General features: G+C 41.2%; 1 protein-coding gene across 3 annotated transcripts; it reads right to left on the bottom strand.

Annotated features, from left to right (window-relative positions):
- Positions 1–1,481: 1,481 nt before the first annotated feature.
- reps1 (RALBP1 associated Eps domain containing 1) lies at positions 1,482–22,896 on the bottom strand. Of its 3 annotated transcripts, none has more exons than XM_040125062.1 (19): positions 22,106–22,896; positions 20,343–20,466; positions 17,203–17,432; positions 16,226–16,388; positions 14,438–14,502; positions 13,184–13,346; positions 12,999–13,062; positions 11,967–12,121; positions 10,352–10,473; positions 9,849–9,929; positions 8,231–8,318; positions 7,485–7,586; positions 7,177–7,237; positions 6,357–6,555; positions 6,042–6,236; positions 5,543–5,632; positions 5,045–5,199; positions 4,809–4,914; positions 1,482–4,722 (listed from the first exon to the last, which is right to left on the bottom strand). In XM_040125062.1, exons 1-19 carry the CDS (start codon positions 22,256–22,258, stop codon positions 4,654–4,656), a joined length of 2,385 nt encoding a protein of 794 aa, XP_039980996.1. In that variant the 5' UTR covers positions 22,259–22,896; the 3' UTR covers positions 1,482–4,653. The 3 variants fall into 3 exon arrangements, with proteins under 3 accessions (XP_039980996.1, XP_039980995.1, XP_039980997.1); XM_040125061.1 differs by having other exon boundaries at positions 14,372–14,502; positions 22,106–22,895; XM_040125063.1 differs by lacking the exon at positions 9,849–9,929 and having other exon boundaries at positions 14,372–14,502.
- Between the last annotated feature and the right edge of the window lie 466 nt (positions 22,897–23,362).

Genomic DNA, 23,362 nt, shown 5'->3' with positions numbered 1-23,362 from the left:
TTAATTAAAAAAAAAAAAAACCACACAAATGTTCCTAGGTGTTGAGCATTGGTTAACACGTTCTTTAAGAGGTCTGTCTCAACACCACACCCCTAGAAACACATGACGACGTCACGTTTTCATGTGTTTCACCCCTAGAAACACATGACAACGCCCATGCCACGATGGAATCCCGCATGAACGCACTCAAATGATCACATCACATGTATGTACATCATATCCACTATAAAATGACACAATCCCTGTGATTTTAGCCAAAGCTAAAAGTTTGAAAGAAAACGAGGAACAAACATCGATGTGATAAATCAACATGATTCTAAATATATAAACTCACCGGTGAAATTTAGGTCAACACCTACCGCCTGCAAAAGTTTGGGCAAATTCCATTTTTTTTTTCTCAATTATTTCTTTAAGTGAAAAGAAGAAAATACAACCACTGCAGCAAACACACATTAAAAATGTGCCTCTCTTCAAAACGTTACTGCACCGTTACTTTCTATTTCATTAACTTCACAAATGCATGTTCGCAAGTTTAGGCACCGTACCTGCTTAGTCAGATATCACAGTTTGCACACACTTTTTGTAGCAGCTACGTGTCCTTCTGTTCTTGATTGACTTTTCACCCACTCTTCCTGCAGATCACTCCCAAGTTCTGAGATATTTTTTTTCAAGGTCGCCCTGCAAGGTCACACACAGCACGTTTAAGACCCACCCACAGCTTCTCGGCGATGTTCCGGGTCGGGGGGACTGTGAGGGCTGCCCCCGCAGCTTCGGCTCGTGTTTCTGAAGTTTGAAGTTTGCTTTGGATCGTCGTCCTGCTGTAGAAGCTTCTTCTCCGTTTCACTTTCTTGACTGACCGCAGGGCGTTTGCATCGAGAATTTGCTGACACTTCGTAGAGACCATTATTCACTCTATCCGTGCAATGTTTCCCTGTGCCACTGGCTGCCACACGGCCCCAAAGCAGAATATTGCTACCCCCATGTTTAACAGTTGGGGGGTTACTGACTACTGACAAACTTCTGCACATGCCAAAATCACAGCTGTGGCGTGTGCGTTTATGCAAGGCTCAATTTTTTTTTTTTTTTTTTTAAACCTGTGTTTGCTGTAGGGGTTGTATTTACTTCTTTTCACTTAACGGGGGATGGCTAGACATACAACTATAGGGGGAAATACCTTAGATAAACTTTGTTGAAAATGAATTGATACCATGCATGATGGGTAGTCTTATACATCATGACGCTACAGTATGATCATCAATGCGATGCAACCCTGACTCCTCGGTTCAGTGATTGCAGGAGGGCATTTTAGGTAGATATTTTAAAGCACTTTGGAGTCACTGCAGTCTGCACTGAAGAATTACACTCAGTTACTTTTAGCTTCTTTATACAGAGCCTCTCAGTCCTAGATTTTCTTTCACCCGTAAGTCCAAATTTAGGACCAGTCTCTCGTATAAACAGAGAAGTCAGTAAAGAGAGCAGTGTTTAAAATATTGTGCCGTTTTTATTTTTGTGTAAAAATCACACAGCTGCTAGTTGACTCTGCAGAGATACAGTACATCCATGCAGTTAAACATCTAGGATCCCACAGCCAAGAGAGAAGGAATTAAATAGAATATTCTTTCGCTGTTAGTCAGCAATTAATGCAAATTTACATATGAGTCCAAAAGTGTGTATCATATACAATATACAACACAGATCTGGGAGCAAATAGCATTCAAAATCCCATGAAAGACTTCGTTAATGACTGATTGCTTCTGCCTGCCTGGATTGCCTTTTGGTTTTGGGGACGATGAGGGAGCTACTGTGCTAGCAAACATAAATCAATCCAACATGAAGGTGTTTAATAGAGTTTTAAATGGTATTAGTTCCAGGTCTGGAAACAATATAACACACGCGCACACACACACACACACACATACACACACACACACACACACACACCAAATACATCATCGTCCTCAACAGCAGAAAAAAGAAGGCGAGCCTTGATACAACAAGGAAGAGAGGTCAGTCAGCCACCGTGGAAACCTGAACACCAGTCGGGGGAGTAAGGCTTTAGAAGAAGACAGATTCTTCACCAACACACAGGAAGCTCCAGGGACAAAACACTTGGTATTACAAAAAAAAAATTAACCACACAAGACGGGGTATTTTAAAGGTACCAGCACAAAAACCTTAGTTTCCAGGGTTGTACTGAAGAAATAAAACTTGAGTGGTTCTTTTTTTTTTTTCATCTTAAAGCATCTTCTTTTTTAAATACACGTGAAAGACAAAAACAACATGCAGGTTAAAAGAAAGCAAAGGTTAAGGAGGGACGTAACAAATAAAAATACGGAAAAAAAGGGGGGGGGTGAGTTCAAAGTGCTGTTGGGTAATTCAGGTCTCCCATTCTGTTGACTGGTCTCTGTAGTCCTGTTAAGCTTCATCTTGCAGATTTCAGGTGAAACTGCCCTGATAAAACACTGATCTGGAGTTTACTTCCCTCTGGAGCCGGGAGTGGGGGAAGTGGACTGCTCGTCAGTACGAAAAAAGAAAAAAAAAAAAAAGGCAAAATGAATCACAAACATACAGTAGATGGTTGTCTGGAAGATCTACGATACAAAAACCAGAGTACACTGTTCACACAGTTGCTACTATCATAGTACAAACAGCTAAGTATAGTTGGTCTGTGGAGATGTATCGCCCGTACTTGCATAGTGCCGACTGCCCCGTTGGAAAACAGCTGAATTTTCAAATCATTATCAACTCTATCTGCACCATTGGTTTGGATCTGTTCACGTGTGTTTGCTGAGCGGGGAAAAAAAAAAAAAATCACAGGAAAGCTTCTTCTTGATCAGCAACACAATTCTTCATAAATGTCGCCTCCTGCAGTCAAGCAGCTGAAAAATCTTCAATGTCAGTTTTGACTAAATGCTTTCCCATCCAGGTGAAGAAAACAACTGAAAAATAACCTCAGGAATGAAGAATAAGAGGTTTAAAGGAAAGCTGAAATGTTGAGCCACAGCTACGCTAAAGAAAAACCTTTAGGAAGAGGGACTGCATTTTTTTTTCAATCTTCAAAACACAGCCCAGGTAGAGGTGAGAGAGCAGAGCGACAGTTCAGTCATTTGGCATTAAAGTTGAACCAGTCAGTCACATCAATCCCCAAACACTGCGTAACACGAAGGAAAAAACAGAAGACGAAGCGTTCATTCATCATGTCATGCCGTCTCTCTCACACACACACACACACACACACACACACACACACGCACACACACACGCACTTCAAGAAAAGAAGGTGGGCTGAATTCATGTCACAGGATGAGTCAAAAAAGCCTTCACCACGATGATTTAGCCATTAAAGGCATCACAGAAACATACACACAAGAGTCCTGTCCGGAAGTAGCCCAATGTGTTTTATGTGGAGACCAACCACACCAAACTCTGGTCAAAAGAAATGTCAATTTTGCATTCCTTGCTTACTGGCAGACGTAGGTTTCTGCTGTAGACTTTCTAAAGTTTTCAAAGCCTCTAACATGTGCTGTAGCATGTTTCTGTGATCTATTGTTAATGATTTTTTTTTTTCTTTCAGGGGGGTGGGGGTGTAAAGAGCCAGTGACGTTCAGAAGGCAAATGTTTAGTAGAAACTGTCTCTGAAGATATTTAAAGCAGAAATGTTTTTGAGTCCTGTTTTATATGCGTATCCATGGCAGTCAGAGAGAAGTCATGCCGATAAGCAAGATGACAATTAAAGAAGTAGTTCAACATTTTGGGACAACATTTATTCACTTTCTTTCTGAGAGTTAGATGAAATAATTTTAGCTTTTAACACCCCTAAAACCACAAATTATTGTTTTTACATTTCTGGATTAAACAAATGAGAAACTATGTGTTAATTAGTGAATTTTAGAGGTGCCTGTAGGTGGATTTTGGAGCTTTGGAGAGAGCAGGCCAAGTGTTTCCCCCTGCCTCCAGTCCTTATGCTAAGCTAGGCTAATTGCAGATTTCATCTCTGTACTTGAAGCTAATAAGAGTGATACAGATCTTCTCATCTCACTCTTAGAAAGACAGTATGTCAGCATACTTCCAAAGTGTTGAGTCGTTTCTTTAAATTTGCCTAATTTTTTTTATTTTTGGTGTGGCAGAGTCTATACCCAAAGAGAGAACAAAGATACTGATGCGAGCCTCAAGTAAGTCACTAAACGGGAACACAAATACACAAACAGTCACACAAACACGTGAACCACACACTCCACCTGTCTTCTTCAGTCATTCAGAGAGTAAAGTAATCAGACACAAGCATTTGCAGCGTCCTGTCTGCTTCTCCTAACCGTTTTTCTCAGTTCACTGTCGTCCTCACCTTCACGTCTCTTTAGAGAAAACTGAAAAGTGCCAGTTTGTAAAATCCCCCCCACACTCCTGTCACCACCTGCCTCTTGTTTAAGACTGTGCTCTCAGTTCCTTCCGATTTATGATTGATAACTGTGTGACTGAGTGTGACAGTTTTAACGGAGCACGCTGCGGCAGATCAGAGCCTCAAGGGAAAGCGGGGATGATGGATGGAAGGAAGGAGGGAGGGAGGGAGGGAAGGATGGAGGGGGGGGGGGGTCACACCGAGGCCCACAGCCTTGCTTCAGATGAACTACAGCCGAGTTTTCCCTCCTCCATTGGTTAAAGATGAGAGAAAGGTCTGAGCTGCTCCAGCTGGACTTCCAGAGATATCCTCTCTTCGAGCAGGTCCTGGAAAACGACGAGTTAGGAGTGACTTTTTTTTGCCAGAGGGGAAAGAGTGAGAAAGAATACATTTAAGTGCATATCCTCCATACCTTCAGCTGTTGCTGTAATTCACTGTTAAGTCTTGCCAACACTGTGTTAGTCTCTTTGTTTCTTCTGATTGAAGCTTGAATCGCCTTTTTGTCCTTTCCTACTGACCTGAAGACACAAATACACAAGCTTTTTACTTAAACATGAAACAAAAACAAACAAACAAACAAAAAAAAAAACAACTTACGTTTACCAAGACCTTCCAAAGTCTTATTAACCAGTCAGCCAAGTTTCCTACCTGGGGATGGAGGGCTGAGTGGCCAGGACAGCAGCTATGACGTTTGATTTTTGGGGACCGTGCTGCTCGTCCTCCGGTCGTAGCTCATCTTCTGATTTCAACCTCCGACGTACAGGTTTAGGAGGAGGAGCCAGTGGACCAGACGAACATTTGGCCTGATGGGAAGACAAAACCCAAATAAAATGAACATATATGTAACTGAGCAGGATAAAAAACACACTACATGTTCTCCTCTGTGTCTTTTTAACTGTTTGCAAAAAAACTTTCAGTTGTTTTCATGTTGTAACACCGAGTAGAAGTCGCTAATTAACGAATGGAGTATTGCACTGAGCTCTGTCATATCAATAAGAAGGTTGAAACTCTGGATATCTATTTGCTTTCAAAACACTTGACATGCAACTTCATTTCGTTTTTCAGAAATCACTCAGTTAAGTGCAGTAATTTTATCAAGAATGGGATAATCTGTTGCACAGTAGTTTTCATAACGTGTGAACATACAGAGTTGACAGTAGTTGGGGCCCTCTCATCTGCTTGGCCGTCACTCTTCACTGATCTCAAAGGGCCAGCGCCCTCTGATGCCTTATCCGCCTGTGGACACGAAAACATTTCCAAAAGCAATGACATGTCAAAGTCTGTCCCAAACAACCACCCGGATACAGACTATTTCAATACATGCATGTGAGCATCAGCTATACAGTTACAGCTTTTACGTGTGCATACATTGCTATCTGAACAAAAACAATATCTGAATTCGATCACTGTGAGTGGCACACAGTCATGGAGAAATGGCAAAGAGTTGCCAAAGTGCCGTTGTTTTGGTGGATATAAGGTTAAGACACGCAGTCTTGTTTCACAGTTAAACGGCAAGTCCGTCCGAACTGGTTGAATAGCATGGTCGGGACCCATCTGACTAGCTAAGTTTCAAAATCATTCATTAAATAATTACCACGAACAGCTACCTAGAAATATATACACACCAGTCCAGGTAACAACTTACCTGTCCTGCCTCACTGTGTTTGTCGACCTCCGGCAGGCTGGAAGGCTGTTCAGAAGCAGCGAAGGCCTGAAACTGACTGAAGTCTGCGAAATTGGGCTGCTGAGGAATCTGCTGGGGGGAGGTGGTGGTGAGCGCTGCCCCGCCCCCTGGCACGGCCTCTGCCTCCACACGATGCCCGGTGTGTGGTACGGACGTCTGTGGAGAGGAGAACAGAGGCTTTCTATCCCTGACCCCACTGCTGCTTAAATTGGGTTACCTGCACATATATTATTTAAAAAGTCACTTTCAGTTCTTTTCTGTTGGTGTATGTCTGACCTGCGTGGGCAGCGGTCGAGGAGGCACAGCAGGCGGGTAAGCTATCGTAGAGGGCTGCGGTTGTCCCGCGGCTGACGCGGCAGCGAAGGTGCGATTCATGTCCAGAGATGAGGAGCGAGAGTGAGAGGGATGAGGGCGAGGTGGAGGGGGAGGAGGGGCTACCACCTTCAGCGCCTCTGGAGACGTACCCGACTGAGACCTGAACACAAACATTTATGTTTAGGAAATTTTGGATGGGATACAAATTTTTACTCAACCTATTGATAGTGTGATTTATCCAGAAAAAAATGTTAATCCAAGTGGAAGGATGGCTAAAGATACAAACAGAATTCTCCTTCGTGTCTAGAAATGGTCACCTAACAGACTTGCAACATGACTGTCTATGACCTACTGATAACAGTAGTGAAAAAATATACAAAAGATCAAATGTAGGGACTTCATTATGTATTAATCTGCCAATTATTTTTTTCGATTAATCGATCAATCGTTTGGTCTAAGAAATGTCAAAATAATAGTGAAAAAATGCGCATCAAAACTTCACAGAGGTGATGTCCTTCAATGTCTTGTTTTGTCTGACCAAAAGACAAAAACCCAAAAGGTATTCACTTTAGTTATTATGTAATGACAAAGAGAAGCAGCAAATCCTGCCATTCGAGGAGCTGGAACCTGACACTGTGTTGCATCTGTTCACTATTTCGATTAATCGAATATCAAAAATAGTTGATGATTATTTTTCTGTTGAGCGACTGATCGATTAATCGACAAATCGTTTTGAGCTCTGCTCATGAGCAAAAGAAAGAATGAAACAATAGCCACTGACCTTTGTCTTGTAATTGGCTCCTGGTCCGATGTGAAGGAGTCTGAACTGCTATAACCATCACCTTCATGGAGACAAAAAAAACCACTTGGTCAACCTTCTGACATATAAAACTTTTAATACTGTTTTGCTAACCACACAAAGTACACAGAAATATAATATCAACACAGCACAAAATGATACCATGCTTAAAAAAAAAAATACAGCCATTTCTATTTTTTGCAAGCTTTCAAACATATTCTTGTACCTTATAGACATAAAGCTTTGATTCGGCGTGCAGCCTCTTGAACAGCAGACCTTCCTTTACTCACCTACAGTGTTGGCGGCTACAAACTTCATGGAGGCAGGGAGTTTGGCTTCCTCTGACAGTTCTGGAGGTTTGGCGAGCAGAGGACTGGTGGGGTGGTTGTGGTCTAAAAGGTTGGGGAAATAACAGGGAAGGGAAAAGTGTTGAGTCTGCTGAAGTCGGGGCGAGTTAATAACCGGTGGCAGGCTTGCTATCAGTTTGACTCCAAAGTGTCTTCAGTAGCAGTTTGAGAAACTAATAATTAGCCTGACCACCAAAGATTTCCACTGCATGATTATGAATAAAAAAAGGGCTGTCCGATTAGGTTTAATGACATCTCAGTTTCTGTTTACTGATAACAAATGGCAGCCTTCTGGGTTGCCATTACCTTTCCCATGTTGCAACCTCAGCAGGGCACACAGTGTTTCAAGGCGTTAAACATACACTCTCATACTGACTGTACTGTCGGGTCTGGATCTTTTCACACCCGTCATACGCGGGATGCTCAAATCAGATTTATTTATAGATCTAAAATGTGCTGACATGCCTTCTAATGCAGATTTAAATCGTTTTTCCATATCCATAATAAGTCAGATTCTTAAGTGATGTAGAAGTCCTAACAATGCTATCTATAACAACAGCCAAAGAGCGAGGAAAAATCTTATGTTATAAAGCTGCACACACATAATGAGAGAAACCGATTACACTGTCATTTATTCAATTATACATCAGGATGGCGACAGTCAGGCATGAAGCTGGAGGGTTTCTCACCGCTGCCGGTCCTCTTCAACTCCATCTCCTGCATGTGGATCTTACTGGGTGTCATCCTGATGGGAACTGGGTGAACGATGGCTGTGTCCTGGAGGAGAGAAAGACAAAGTGACAGGAGGTGAGACAGGCAGATTTAGGAAGCGAGACAGACAGGTTCCACAGAAACAGCCGACAATTATTATCCGTTTACTTGTTCAGGAGTCATTCATTGCCTTGGCTTGACAAATAATAGCCCTGACGTGTATATTAAATGCAAAGAACCTTTTAGTGAACATTCTTATTGAAATATCATTTTGACAGAAGAAGCACTGTCTTTTAACTCTGATAGTAGGATCACAGGGCTCTAACAGTGGCAACGTCTGTCAGTTGGGGTGAGTTGGTTGGTTGCTGCTCCTGTGTACAAAATCTGAGGTCCTTGTACTTTACTTGAGAAGTTCCACTTTATCCTACTTCATACTTCTACCGCACTACAATTTAAAAAGGAGAGATTTTACTTTTACTCCACTTTAATTATTTGACTTTGGATACTCGTTAGTTTGCAGATAAATAATTTATATACAAAATATATGATCATCTTAAAAACTATGATGCTGTTATGTATTAAACTACCCCAAATGCTACTTACTTTTATCAATGCATCAGTAATACTAATCCAATAATATAATATATAAACACTTAACACTCACAGGAGAAAACTTATTTTTTAGTACATTTATAGCTCAATTTTTAAAAAATACCAACATACTTTTACTCAAGGGACAGTGACAGTTCAATGCAGGACATTCAGTTGTAACAGAATATTTAATATTGCAGTACAGCTACTTTTACTTAAGGATCTGAATACTTCTTCCCCATCTATATGAGCCTCTGTGCATGTTACACCCTCTTAGTAAAACGTAGTCTCTATTTCCAAAAAAAGGCAGATCATCGATTTGCATTTCCAAATTGTGAGGCAAAGTTATAAATTAAAATATTTAAGGGGTACATTTTATGTCATTGTTTAGGTTCAGCTCGGTGATTCCTATGCTGCCCAGAATTTCTGAGCACTTAAAAGCAATCTAAAAAAGATGCACACTCTTGCAGTAAGCCCAATTGTGGTGGTCAACACTGACTTCAATTTGTCAGATTAATTGTGTAGAGCCATTCCAGAGCCAATTATTGCTGTAAGCAGAAGAAATTCTGCCTGAGAGACCAAAAAAAACAAAAAAAAACCTTACGAACTACCTGGACAGATCAACAGGTAATCAAAAAGCACCACACAATTTGACACAGTTTTAAATACTTACAGCAATGACCATAAAGGAAACAATTATCTGTCACATTCTACAATTGCACTAGTGCTTGGTGGATGTCACTGTAGGAAAAAAGGTGATGTCCAATAGAAGCTAAGCCAGCCAAATCACAACACACACTATCCGCTGCTGATGCAGCGGACTGCCTTTTGAAAGAACATCATGCACTGACAGGGTGACATAGAGAGAGGGAGAGAACGAGAGCCAGAGAGAGAGAGAGTGGTGAGAGAGAGAGAGAGAGAGAGAGAGAGAATGCAGAGAGATCCAGAGAGGGTTAATGTCTGTCCATTAATGGTGAAACCATGCATACTAAGTGATTGACTTACAGGGTCAGCTGGTGCAATGTTAGAGTCAAATTGGGTCAGAGTTTGTGAGCTGGAGGAGCGCTCGCTAAACGTCTCCCACTGCTGCAGGAGACAGACAGACAGTGAGAAAAAAACACGTCAGTCAGCCAGTGCAGTGACATCACACATTTACATCATCAGTCTACGCCACTGCCACCCGTAATGTGTGGCATCGCCGGTCAGTCGGCGACGGGCGATGCGGTGACGCGACATCATCGGCGGGCAGGGAGACTGTCGCACAGAACCAACCGCAGTCCAAGAAGTGAGAGAAGAGGTGGTGAATTAGCAGTAATGATGTTTGATGACGAAGAGGATAGAGTGGCAATCAATTCATGATGGATGGGTAAAGGAAAGGCAACGTCACCCAATTAACCCTGAGAAATTCTTTAAGACGAATCAAACGCAAAACACAGCAAAAGCAAACAGACGCAGAGCTTACAGTATGGGAGAATGTACAATAAGTAATCATGTGTGTAAGTTGGAACCTCATTGCTCTGGTTCATCTCTGGCCATGCCTGGTTGAGTGAAGGCATGGAGGGAGACTTGTTGGGGGTGACCTCCACCGGAGAGCCCGAGTATCCAACGTCGGCAGTGGACTCCGGGCCCTCTGTGGAGGAAAAATTAGACGAAGGTTAGATTCATGTATTTAGTCTTCAGATAATTAACAAATCTGATCAATTAACTGCAAAATGCAATTATTACAAATTACTGTCAGGTGTGTTTGTTTAGAGACCTGCATAAACTATACCAGTTATTGCTTCTGGTTTTATCAGAGAGACAAGTGTTTGCAGTTTCCTTTACGAGAATATAACACTCAAAAGATATTATCTACCAAAGCTATGACGTGACTAAAAAAAAATATATAAATGAATGATATGGATCTATGCCAACTGAAACCAGTTTGCTGTGCGTGTGCTCTTCTGTTTCAATTTTACCACTTTAAAAGGGATAGTTTGACACATTGGGAAATTTATTCATCCGCCTTCATGCCAGGAGTTAGAGGGGAGGGATGATACCTCTCTCATGTCTGAGCTGTAATATGAAACAACTGCCAGCAGGTGATGAGCTTAGCTTAGAATAAAGACTTTAAAAAAAGAGGCAAACAGCTAGCCTGGCTCTGTCTAAAGGTAACGAAATCCTCCTACCAGCACCACAAAAGCTCACTAATTAACAGGTTATAACTTGTTTGTTTAATCCATACAAAAATCACAGTGAAAAACAACACACTGTGGTTTTACGGGGAGTCTCCTCACAGTGTCAAAGAGACTTCACAAAGTTATTGGCTACTGAAAGTAGTTAATTTATCAAACAGATTCGAGAGTAGCAGCATCAGCGTCCTCATCTAAAGATCGTCAATAAAGAAAATGAGCATATTTCCGAAAAGGTTGAACTATCCCCTTAAATACCTCAGGCAGAAATGGGGTAAATTACAAACTGAGGCGGGACAGAAAAGCTTACGAAGGTCTGGAAACTCATCTGCATGGTGAGCATGATACTGGGGGGACTGAGGCAGTCATGGCGGACTGTTTTCTGAATTACTGAAGATCCACTTGAATCAGCATTCATTTCGATTAGCCGCAACTTCTGTGAGGTGAATATTATAAACTCTTCTCTTTGGAGGATATAATATTACACAGCAGCAGTTTTCTAAACCGCAATGATAAACAAACAGTCCACAGGTATTATACTTGGAAATTCCTTGCTAAAAACGATGAAACCTGAAACCCCAACAGCTTTGTTTTTGTGTCCTAAATAGTTTTGCTTAACGTGTAGCTACAACTCTCAATACAGAAAACAATGAGCTCCGCTGCAAAGACTTTTTTGCTTTCTTTGCTATTCTAACATTATCTAATATATATGAGTAAGTTAATAAGTAATGTTTAATAAACATGCTGATAATCAGCTAATGAGCAGATGCCATGTTAAATGGGCAGCTGAATATGTGGCTCCATCACAGAAAGTACAGCCCAGATAAATGAATGAACTACAACCAACAAGAGGCGGGTTTTGCACACTGCAGTGCTGTCATCCAACAGGTTTTATGAGACCTGAGGTTGAGAAATTAGGGGAGGGAGCAACAGAGAGAGTCAGTCTGCGTACCTGCTGAGTCATCCAGGTCAATCAGCTTTGGCATCAGGCTCTCGGGCAGCTTCTCAGGGAGGTCGTAGCCATTCTTCCTGGCCACAACCAGGTGGAAGGCAGCGCAGAACTCATCCAGGGTCAGCGCTCCATCTTTATCGAAGTCTGACAGCTCCCTTCAAACACACATTACACATTAGTGAGTCTGCGGTCCTGACAAAATGCATCACAATGGCAACAGAAGCTGCAGCGGAGAGCTTATTCAAAATGGATCGGATTTGCGAAGACATCTTCCCCACATTACTCAAAAAGTCGACTCCTGCTTGTGCTAGTTCAGATGTATTGGGTGCGTGAAAGCAGGGAGCATCAGTATTTATGCAGATGGCCCATTCACACACGAAAGCGCTATTTCAGACGACATTTAGTGTGTAGGGCTCATGATAATAGTTGGAATTAGTCCTGCTCAAAACAAGCTGTGATGACTGAAATTAAGGTTTGCTCCTACACAAACAAGCCTGTAAGAGTGGCGAAATGAGCTGACACCTGGTTTTCGTTATGCAGAACTAACTGTGTAATTAATCGGGGCACATTGGTAAGGCGGTGCGGTGAACTGCTGTTCAACTGATAATTTAAAGTAGTTTATTAAGTAAAATCCCAAATACATCTCAAATGTACTGTAAGGAACTGATAATTTTTTTTTCCCATTTCATATCACACAGAGAGCTGTGCAACTTCACGATAAGGTGCACAGACTGTCAGATCAGTAGCACCACATTTTGACAGTCACACATCGTAGTAAAGAAATCGTTAGTTGCACTAAACTATAAAACTCTCCATATCAAGTAGAATAATTACCAAGCTACTGAACTTTCCAAATAACTAAACACATTTTTTTCTGTCATCCTGTCCTGGTCTGTGGAAGATATATAAACGATTAACTGTTAAACATGGTCAACGAGACCATTAATGGTTGCACAGAGGGTTCAGACAGCTTGACAGCACACTACTATCACAAATACAGCATAGACAATGACTGTCGGAGTGACAACTCACCAAATATGTGACAGCTCTAAAATCGGTAGTTTTGATTTGGTGAAGAACTCTTTTGCTGCTGAACCTGGGACACAAAGAAACATTGAGGAGAGGGCTCAGTCAATTCATGTTTTACAGAGAGCTTGTTTTGTGTGTGTGTGTGTGTGTGTGTGTGTGTGTGTGTGTGTGTTTATGCATTTTCCTACCAGGTATGAAGCCAGTGAGGTCTGGCTGGATGGTTTTGAACTGGTTAATATAATACTGTCTCTGCTCATCCGTGATCTTCCAGGGATCATCGTAGCCGCTGGACTGCCGCTGGATCTCATTGGTCGTTGCTGCCGAGGCCACTGTTCGTATTGTTGTGCTTTCCTGTGGGAAACCACGTGGGACGTTTACAGAAACGTTTAAGAAAGTAGCAAGAGTTAAAAGGAATACATAATTCATTACAGAATTAAGTAAAGCAGGGTCAGGATAAAAATCCCTCTATTTAAATGCAGTTTCTTCAGTGGTTGAATGAACTGTATGCATCTTTCTGGCAACAGTTTGAACTGCAAAAAGTTGTTAGAAATTCTCAAGAACCTGATACAAAGCTGGCATAGCAAAAGGCTTTGCTTTTATTGTACCAAACATCCCACACAATTCTAAGAAACTTGACTAGTAGGACAAACAAAAGCCCATCATCAGATCCCTTCTTCTGAGCTTAACATGTTATCTAGTTCACAATCAAAACATGACAAACTAAATGACATTATCTAAGAAACTGAAAATCAGCATGACATCCATCTAAAATTAGCCACAGGGTACAGGGGCTTCCAAAGTTTCTGGATTTGTCTGAGCAATGTCACACAAGCTGCGCACTTTTCAATCAGATAAAGCACTGATATAGAACGATGGCTGATGTTTGCAGCACCCCTGTGGTTAGTATGTTATCTCATGCTTCATGTCTGCAGTGTCTGAATGCACTTTTCCATCTGATGAAAGAGGCCGATGATGTTTAGCATCATGATTAACACAGCTTTCACAATATGGTGTGGAGTTAATCTCATAACCCGCTAATCTAAATTAATTTATTATTGTATTATCTCCTGTAGGTCCCTGGTGTGTCCTGAGGCTGTGAATGTATGCCTCACCAATATGTAAGTTTATTTTTGCTTTGTCTTTTTTTAATTTTTTAGCATCGTAGAAAATTCTGTGGCGATGGTGAAGAATTACTGGAACAGTTTGTTCTTCTTTTTTAAAGGGCTAGAAGAGAAGAGCAGGTTTGTTTCTCACAGAGCAATTTGAAGCACCAGCGAGTGAGTCATACAAACTATAATTGTCATTTACTGGGAAAATTCAGTGTTTTTGTCCAGCTTTCGATCTGAGTCTGCAGCAAAAGCATAACGCTGCCCTACCTGGACTGACGAGGGATGCATTGCTGGGAGTGTGCTGGATGGTGGGGTGTCTGCTGTGAAACTGACCCAACTTTCCTGACCTGGAGGAGGCGGCGAGTGGGATGCCCACATGCCATCGCTGGGCACGGGACCTGGAGGGAGGAAGAGTTTAAAGCGTACAGTCCCATGCAACACAATTAAATATAATGCAAGTGTTACTGGGAAAGGATTACAGCTGCAACTAACAATTATTTTCTCTATTAATTAATTTCAGATTTTGTCTATAAATTGTCAAAAACAGGTGAAAATGCAAGCTATAGAAATTCATTGGGCTTCCCTGAAGCCCAAAGAAAACCAATTTCGATCGTTTTATTTGACCATCATTCCAAAACCAAAAGATGTTGAGTTTACTGTCATGTGTGACAGAGAAAAGCTTAAAATTCTGACATTTTAGGAATGAATCAGCAAATGCTCGACATTTTTGCTTGAAAAGTAACTTAATGTTTCCGAATAGCTGCCGATTAATTTTCTATTAATCGCCTAACCAATTTAACTGATGCAGCTCTAGAAAAGATCATTTTTGTAATATCACCAGTACATTTTGTGCTGACAAAAGTAGTAGGACACAGGTCATGTGATATTCACTTTGTTCCCCTAATGACTAACTGCAGTAACTGCCTTTCCTAGCAAGCATTTTAAACAGCATGTACAAGCTCCAAAGAATAGGAAGTAACACAAATTGCACCAGTATGCTTTATATGGTGACTCTTTTTCACTATAATCAGAGCTAGTGGCAATTTTTCTGCCACGTCTCTCACATTCTTTTTTTTTTTTTTTTTTTTACATTGAATGTATTCTTTTCAACTTTAGACTCCACTCCCCCAAAAAAGAAACCATTATCTTTCAACTTGAGGCCTTTTCCTATTGACTTTATTTGAACTTAGGGCTGCAATTAAGATTTTGTTTTTCATTATAAATTAATCTGTTGATTACTTCCTCAAGTAATCGATTCATCGTTTGGTTTATTAAACTTCAGGAAATAGCGAAAAATGTTCATGTCAGAGTGCAAGGTGACATCTTCAAATGTCCTGTTTTGTCCAACCAGCAGACAGAAAATCTGAGACACTGGAGAAACTAAAGAGCATATGTGTCTTTAAAATCAAGATCAAACTGACTTGGTACACTTGGTATTTTTTTCTGACAAAAATGATTCAAAAACTGATAATTAATCACCAAAGTAGCTGCTGTTTAATTTGCTCAGTGTAGCTCCACTTTAATTCAGAAAAGATGCTAGCATGTCAGCTAAAGCTGTGGGCCTCCAGCAAAAATGTCTGGTCCCCGGACAAAAGCTGAAGTTTTCACTTTCTTGTTTACATCAAAACTTTTACATGATTTTTAACAGAAATTTAAATACATACAAGACTCATGTAAATCACAATAAATCTGGCCTTTAAAAATCTCATACTGCCTACTCTCCAGTCTTGGAGTGAAACACAGACAATAAATCTGCACATGAATATTTTTTTTTGCCATAGTAATAATAACATACACTGTAATATACTGTAATTCTGTTGGCCAGTCAGTTGCTGGTGGTAAATTGACTTCTGCCTTTATTATACAATACTAAAATGGTCGGTTTTATGACACTATTTCATTCTTAAATAAATTAAAAGAAACGTGAAAAACAAAACATAATGAAAACATACATGTTGTTTCCACCATACCTGGAAAACGCTGGCACCCCTAATGAACCAATGCTAAGAGAATTGTCGGTTGAACCTTGTTGCTGACCTAAACTCCCTAATTACACCGTGAACATGGCATTACTGGTATTCAGAAACTACTATTCAGCAGCAGTGGGTCAGTGGCTGTTACCTGTTTGTGGTTCTCTGAACTGCGTCCACACGGCTCCAGCTGCGGCCACCACCGCCTGTCTGTCTGGGTTTCCTCCACTGTGCTGTCGCGTGTGTTTCCTCCAGGAGTGAGGGGAGGTGGGGGGAGACTGGTGAGGGGAGACCACCGGGGACGTCGGTTCGGGCTAGTGGCAGACAGAAATACAATGAAACACGAGACACATGCAGATTTAAAAAAAAAAAAAAAAAAAGGCATTTGGTAAACATAAAAGCGACTTAAGATTTACTAGGGATGACCAACACAAATCATCACACACATTGAAAAAAAGAAAAAGAAAAAAAGAAGTTCAGTGGGTAAAAGCGTCGCCACTACTGACTTATTATGGTTTCACATGATACTGATGTTAACTTTCTGATCCCATCTCAAATACTACAAGATTGTGATCGTGAACATGCCACATTTGAGCTAGTAGAGGCCAATAAAGGCTACTTCACAAACTTTTTATCTGATATGGGATGTTCAAGCAAGCAGTGAATGAACGTTTCAGATTAAATGCTAATAGATAAAGAGTTGAGGAAGCGGTCTATATGACTGACAGGCAACACGCTGCTGGTTTCAGCAAAGGAAAGTCTGCAGCAGAAAACTTCAGACAGTATTATGAGCTAGAAGCAATCAAACATACAAAGGGAAAAAAAAAAACATAGGAAATGCAGCAGTATTCCAGTAGCATATTTCTAGTAACTGCAGGTTTCAGCTACAGCAGGAAATAAAATGTTCCCCAGATGATAGATAATAGTAAAGTCCTTATTTAATGCAGTTCTTGCATGACTAACTGTGGGAAAAGAGAGCATGTGTGTCTTTAAAATCAACATCAACCCTTAACCTATACCTTCATTTAATATCTAAGTACATAATGGATTTTTGCATTAAAAGGTAAAGATAAGAAGAAGAACATATTTAAACAGTCATGCTTACATAAGGGTAGACGAATAACACACCTGTGATTCTATGCTTGGTGCCAGGGGCTGGATGACCTCATGGACAGGAAGCGAAGTTGAAGACGGGGGACCTTTCTTGTTCTGGTGTCCCCTGCCCGGGGGTCTGGGTATTACCGCAGTAGCAGAGGCTGGGTACAAACCCTGGCTGTCTGTGTCCTGGTACAGCGCTGCGTGCCTCGCCTCTGCCTCGTTCTTCCCCACCACGAACCTGGGCAGCGGCAGGTCCTTGACTGGTGGGACAGGAATCCATTCAGAGGATTAGAGGAGAGATTGATTTCAGGAGTTGCTTGAAGACTAAATTCACCCTCCACTGTTCTAAAATTGTCAGATATCATCAGTCTGTGAACTTTAGTGGGTTTCAGGAGTTGTGTTTTACTGTTTGGCTTTACTTTTCTAGCGTAGCCACTTCTACTTCACTTACTGACTCCCTACATTTCCCAGAATGCCTAGAGAAGGAGCGTGAATGGTTTGCAATCAGTTGTGGTTTATATATGTTTATGCAGAAAGTGAGTAATGAGAACAGCGTGAGCCTATCCCTTTCAGTGAGAGCAGGGCTGCTTCCTCAAAATGAAACACGCAGTGAAAGCCTGTCTATTAAAGATAATGTTGCTGCTGTAAATGGTGTGTTTGTGTCTTCTACTGGGGATTTGGATGATGCTGAGCGACAGAGCCAAAACGTGAAAATAGAAAAAGAACCCCTACGCTTGTTCTGCCATAGGAGTGGCAACTAAACTTAAAACGTATTGTGTCAGACAGGCATTGTTTGTTTTTTTTCTGTGCTTTTAACTTCTAACGTTGCAGCACTAAAAAGATCTAGTTTATCTTTTCTTTGTGATGCATTTCTCAAAATCAATGTTACAATGAACCAACCAACCAAAAACTTTTTTCTGATTAAAAACTCCCCGTGCCAAACTGAGCTGGGAGGGAAATAAATTAGGTGTGTGCTGTACTGGATTCTCATAATTAGCCATAATCAAATGAGAAAAGTTTTTGATTTGATTCTTTTTACATCAATAATAAACTTGATAAGATAAAGACTTAGTGGGACAATTTTTTTGTGAAAATCTAATTGTCATTGGTCTCTGGTGGACAAACTATGAAATGGTGACACTATTTCTAAATTACTTAAACCTAGTTTGTCATTTCAATAACAATTTCCTGCTACGTATCGGCTGATACCAATATATCTACAATAAGCTAAACGGTTAAGAAAATAATTTTCAGATTAATCAATAATGAAGATAATTATTAGCTGCAGCCCTAAAGCTCAATAAAAATATACATTCACGACCAAAACTGACTAACTTGGTCAAATGATCCTTGAATAAGTGATACGCAAGCCCCTTAACAGTAAACACCAGACCCGTGGGTTGACCTGAACTGAAAGAGCCAGTGTGTGGTGGCCAAACAGACCTGAATGCATGTAACAGAAAACACAGGACCAATGTGTGCAACTGACTGTCTTCTAGAAAGCACACAGCAACTGAATCAACATTATACACATATTCTACATATTGTACGTAACTTTTCTTATGAATTCTCACCATTCACCTGTGAAAGCTCTAGCTCCTGATATGATTTAACTTTCGATTCAGTGCTGTATCTCTGCATGACTAAGGTGACTCTAGGCTTTCTAATAGCACAAAGTAAATCAACATTTTTAACAAGTTGTATCCATACCGCGCTCTGAGACGGCAACATCCTTACAAGAGAAAAGTTTTCAAAGTTGAGACATCCCCACATCTGAAGATCATCACATTGTACACCGTGTTTTGCATTGCACATTGTACCATTTTGCTATAAGGAAGTGGCTGGCCTCTGTGGTTCCTTATATTTTTTAAATCAAATTATGAAATCATTTCAGCAACTTCATGTTGCAATATTTGACCCCAAACAAGTAACTTCAAGCAGTGCGTGACATCTTCCCTTGTGTTTTTCGAGAGGAGTCACACCAAAAGCAAACGGAAAAATGCAATTTTGCAGTTAAACCCTCGAGGTTTTACCTAAGAAAATAGAAACTAGTTGAAACAGCTCTTATTTTCAAGCACCCAATAACACAAACATTGGGCAACAGCGATCCACAGTGCAGAATTGGCAGTGCTTGCATCGAATGCATTAAATCATTTCTGATAAGACGTTTCTGTCCAAACTAACCAATATTTTTTTCCCCCCATACATAATCCGCAATTTGGGGATGCTCAAGGACATGTGGACAGGAGGAGCAGGGGGTGGAACCACCAACTCCATTATTCATGACCGACTGTCGATGAGCTGTCGCTGATCTATCTTAACAACAAAAATTGTGTCCACCGATAGCATTTGAAGAATCTAAAAAGGTTAAATGACAAGCCCTTCAAATAAATAATTTTTATATATTTTTTTTTATATATATACACCGGCCTGTCCTTTGTTCTGTCCTTGTAATATAAACCGCTTTCTTTGGAGCTTAAAACTTAAGTTAGTTAATTAGTTAGTTACTTTGTTAGTTAGTTAATTTGTTTATTTCCATGCCAAACATCTGGCCCATCACATATGCAATTACAAGACACTGCTATTTATCAAACATGAAGAAAAATCAACATGCACCTCCCGGGGACACATATACACAAAACATACAACATCATATGTACTTCTATACACTTTTAAATAAAACATTTATGTGCAAACCTTCAAATAAATTGTATACCAAAAACAAGTGCTACAAGCATGGAATTCATGCTGATAAACCCAAGTAACTCCCAGTGACTGGCCAATTTAAATGTTTCATATGTGGACAACCAACTCAGTCTCTGAGCATATTACATACTTTTGAATTCTATTTCTGTTTTTATCTTGCTAAACAACTGTCCTTTGCTTCCTGTCCCATGACCTCCTCAAAATTCAGTAAGTTATCAATTCTGACATAAAAACCAATTGCACCAGTATGGAGCAGCAAAGAGAGCAGAACATCCTGATGTACTCAAAGACTTTAATTAAAAAGAAAAGTCCAGTGGCACTTGCCAGGGATCCTGGTGTGCAGTTATGCCATGGTATTTTTTGGGAATCTGTTCCTGCTGGTGTTAGAGGGGGTGCTGGAGTAAGAGGACAGGCCAAAAAAGGTGCCAAACAGTGACAATGAATAAATTCAACTGTGGACCCACCCGAGTTGAGGCTTTCCACCCTCAGGGGCAGCCCAGACTGGGCGATGGCTATGAGCTTGAGTGCGATGTAGAACTGGCTCCTCCCGAAGTGACCCAGCCGAGTGGCTCCGCAGAGCTCTGTGATCTAAGCCCACACACAAGGACAGGGAGGAACAGTTAACAACATTGTATTTATCTGAAACGCTGATATGAACCATTACTGATAAAGAGAAGAGAAGAACTGGTTCTCTCTCACACAATTTATACCTTCACATTTTCAAAGGTTGAATCGAGACATAAGAGGAGAATGGTCGCAAGAAACACTGGAACCACTGAATGTCGTACTGAAGTTCTCCAAAGACTTAACTGACCGTGTAAAACATGCATACGCACAAGTCCCGAAGCATTTTGTGATGCAGTCTACCCGGTTTTATGTCACAAAAACAACACAAGCAGCAGTCTCATTTACTCTGCTCGTTGGCAGATGTTCGGTGGGTCTCGCAAGTAATAAGCCTGATTATCTCATGTTTTGTTGTACTTGACTTAATGCTGAATAGGCGTTCATGCATAATGGTAGATTGAGTAGCGCAACAGAAAATATTTAATGTATGAAATGTGTGCAGAAACAAATAGGAGATAAAGAATTTTCTAGTGAGACTGTATAACGCATAGTGTGGTTACATGATTAATATATGGACACTAGAAAACTGTGGAACACCCAGGGAGCTAAACTCCATAATGTTAGGACGACTCCTTAAGCGTGTGTCCTTCGGCACTGTGAGCCACAACACCGACAGCCCACCACAGCTGACTGATCCCTTTTCTTGCTGACAAAGAACTTATTCTGAGTATGTTTGGATACAAAGCACCAGTCACTTTTCTCAGCCTGTTACAACATGACATTGAAGCTGTGTGTGTCTCGCAGTGCCACAGCAGTGTTTGGTTCACATTTTGAAAGTAGAGGATTACAACACTGCCTAATTCTTCCACCAAATAGCTCCCCTTGTTGACCTTGAAAAGGATGCTGACTCACAAACTGCAAATATTGGCCTGCTCAGAGACCTGAAGTCACAAGAATGGGCTGCCGATGTTTAACAGGCTACTCATAAATCACAGTTAACAGACAGAGCGGGGAAGGTCTGGATGGGATTATTAGCAAAGGAGACAGTTGTATCTGTGGGTTAGTACATATTTACAAAGTGTGTGTAAGGGACAGACTCTTCAGCCATGGATTTCTGGGACAGTCTAGATTAGATGACAACTTTTATAAATCACATTTACAAGTGGACGCTGTGACATCGGTGCTGCATTTCCAACATGTCAGCTCAACCCAGTAACGAATGAAGTAGCAGATGCTGATGGAGTGAAAAGGCAGGAAAGTGTGGGCAGTAATCTGAAGCAGAGGGCTGTCGAGGGCATGATTTGCTACGTTATGTCGGTGTTCAACACACGCCCACAAACAGGCACTTAGAGAGCAGACACACCAGCCTCTGTTATATGTCTAACGTGTTAATCTGAGCCACAATTTTCACACTAAGGTTAAATGTGTGACTTAGCTGCCTAGTCTCTATGGCTAAGGCTAACGTTAGCGAGAAGAAGGTGTGTCTCTTCTGCTGCGCAGCATTGCTAACCACCAAGGCTAAGCACAGCTATACTGGCTGACAGGTCGGCTCTGACAGCCTGGCAAGTTTTTAAAATATCTATTAAAGGCCTTGCGTTTCGTGGCCGGCCTCGCAGTCTAAGGATAACACTTTAAAAACTGGCAGTCGCTAACGCTAGCTTACCTGCAGGACAACTTCGCTGGGTAGCTGGGCCGCCCGGAAAAGGTCAAGAACTCTCCCGTTGGAAGCCACTTTTTTGGTGTTGTCCGTGTCGCAGTAAACGAACAAATCCGAGTAGTATTTCTGTTCGACATCACTCAGCGTTAGACTTTCCATCGTAGTACCAATCGGACCTGAAAACCAGACTAGTTGGCTGATGATTAGCCCTTAGCCAATGGCCGGGGCAGGATCCAAAAATGGGCGAGACTTCAGGATCCCAACTTAGCTAGCGTTTGTGCACTAGCTAGCGTAGAGGTTAGCAGGAATAATAATGTTCACAGCGCGCTGAGTAAGACTTGTTGTCGTCTGATCCTGCTCTCTGTAAAAGTCCCTAATACTAGCTGCGGACAAAGAGAGCCGATCCCCTCTCCACGACTTAAATGCGGAACGCTTTCATACAGTTAATCACTTAGTTAACTTGTTGGGCCAGCCAAGCCAAGCAGCCAACAGCTGGCTAGTAGAGCAGCGAGCTAACAGCTACCTTGATTCAAAGTCAGTGGCACTAACGTTAAGCTAACTAGCGAGTCGCTCAGCCCGGACATCTACCGCGTCAAACTCGCGTTATAGCACTTCTTCTCCCTTTAAACCGTTACGGTACGGTGTTTCTGCGTTTCGTTAGAAATAAATTCCTCTGTGGGGCCGTTAGACGTAAACTTTCAGGGTCTTTGGGTTCCTTCCCCTAGTGATCATAGCCGCCATTCCCACCACCAGCGTCAAGCCACTCGGAGCTAACAGAAGACTTCCGGCACGGGTGTTCAAATTAAAAGACCCGTTCATAGGCTCAACTACAGTGGCAATTTTACCCAGGCAAACCAACCGGACAAAGATCCCCAGGGGCCCCAATACCTCCAGGTTTACTCTATATAATTTAAGTCTACATAGTTAATAATTAATCATAAATTTGGTAAAAATGTGTACCACTGAAGAAAAATATCAACAATGACCCCTGCAGGGGGACTTTATAGGTTTATGGTCTAAATTGTATTAGTTTGTATTGTGGTCGTTTGTTGTAAAGTGTTTTATCAAATACCCTCTGTTTTTTCTGTGTGTCAAAAAATTAACACACAGAAAATCTCAGGCAAAGTAGTATTATTCCACCATAGGAGCACTGTAAGGTTGCAACCAACAATTATTTTAATTTTCAATAGGTCTGACAATTGTTTTCTTTAATAATTGATTGAAAGCCCAAGACTGAGGCCTAAGAGAACATATTCTAATTTC

The sequence above is a fragment of the Xiphias gladius genome, chromosome 4 (assembly GCF_016859285.1).
Source record: "Xiphias gladius isolate SHS-SW01 ecotype Sanya breed wild chromosome 4, ASM1685928v1, whole genome shotgun sequence".
NCBI lineage: Eukaryota > Metazoa > Chordata > Actinopteri > Istiophoriformes > Xiphiidae > Xiphias > Xiphias gladius.
Note: the sequence above shows the minus strand (reverse complement) of the source record. Positions and strands in the feature narration are given on the sequence as shown.

Coding starts and splice junctions, on each gene's coding strand:
- reps1 (XM_040125061.1), bottom strand. CDS start 22,258: ATGGAAAGTCTAACGCTGAGTGATGTCGAACAGAAATACTACTCGGAT. Junction 16,389..17,202: donor CACCAAGCATAGAATCACAG/GTGTGTTATTCG, acceptor GTCTGCCACTAG/CCCGAACCGACGTCCCCGGT. Junction 7,587..8,230: donor GTTGAAGAGGACCGGCAGCG/GTGAGAAACCCT, acceptor CCAACCTTTTAG/ACCACAACCACCCCACCAGT.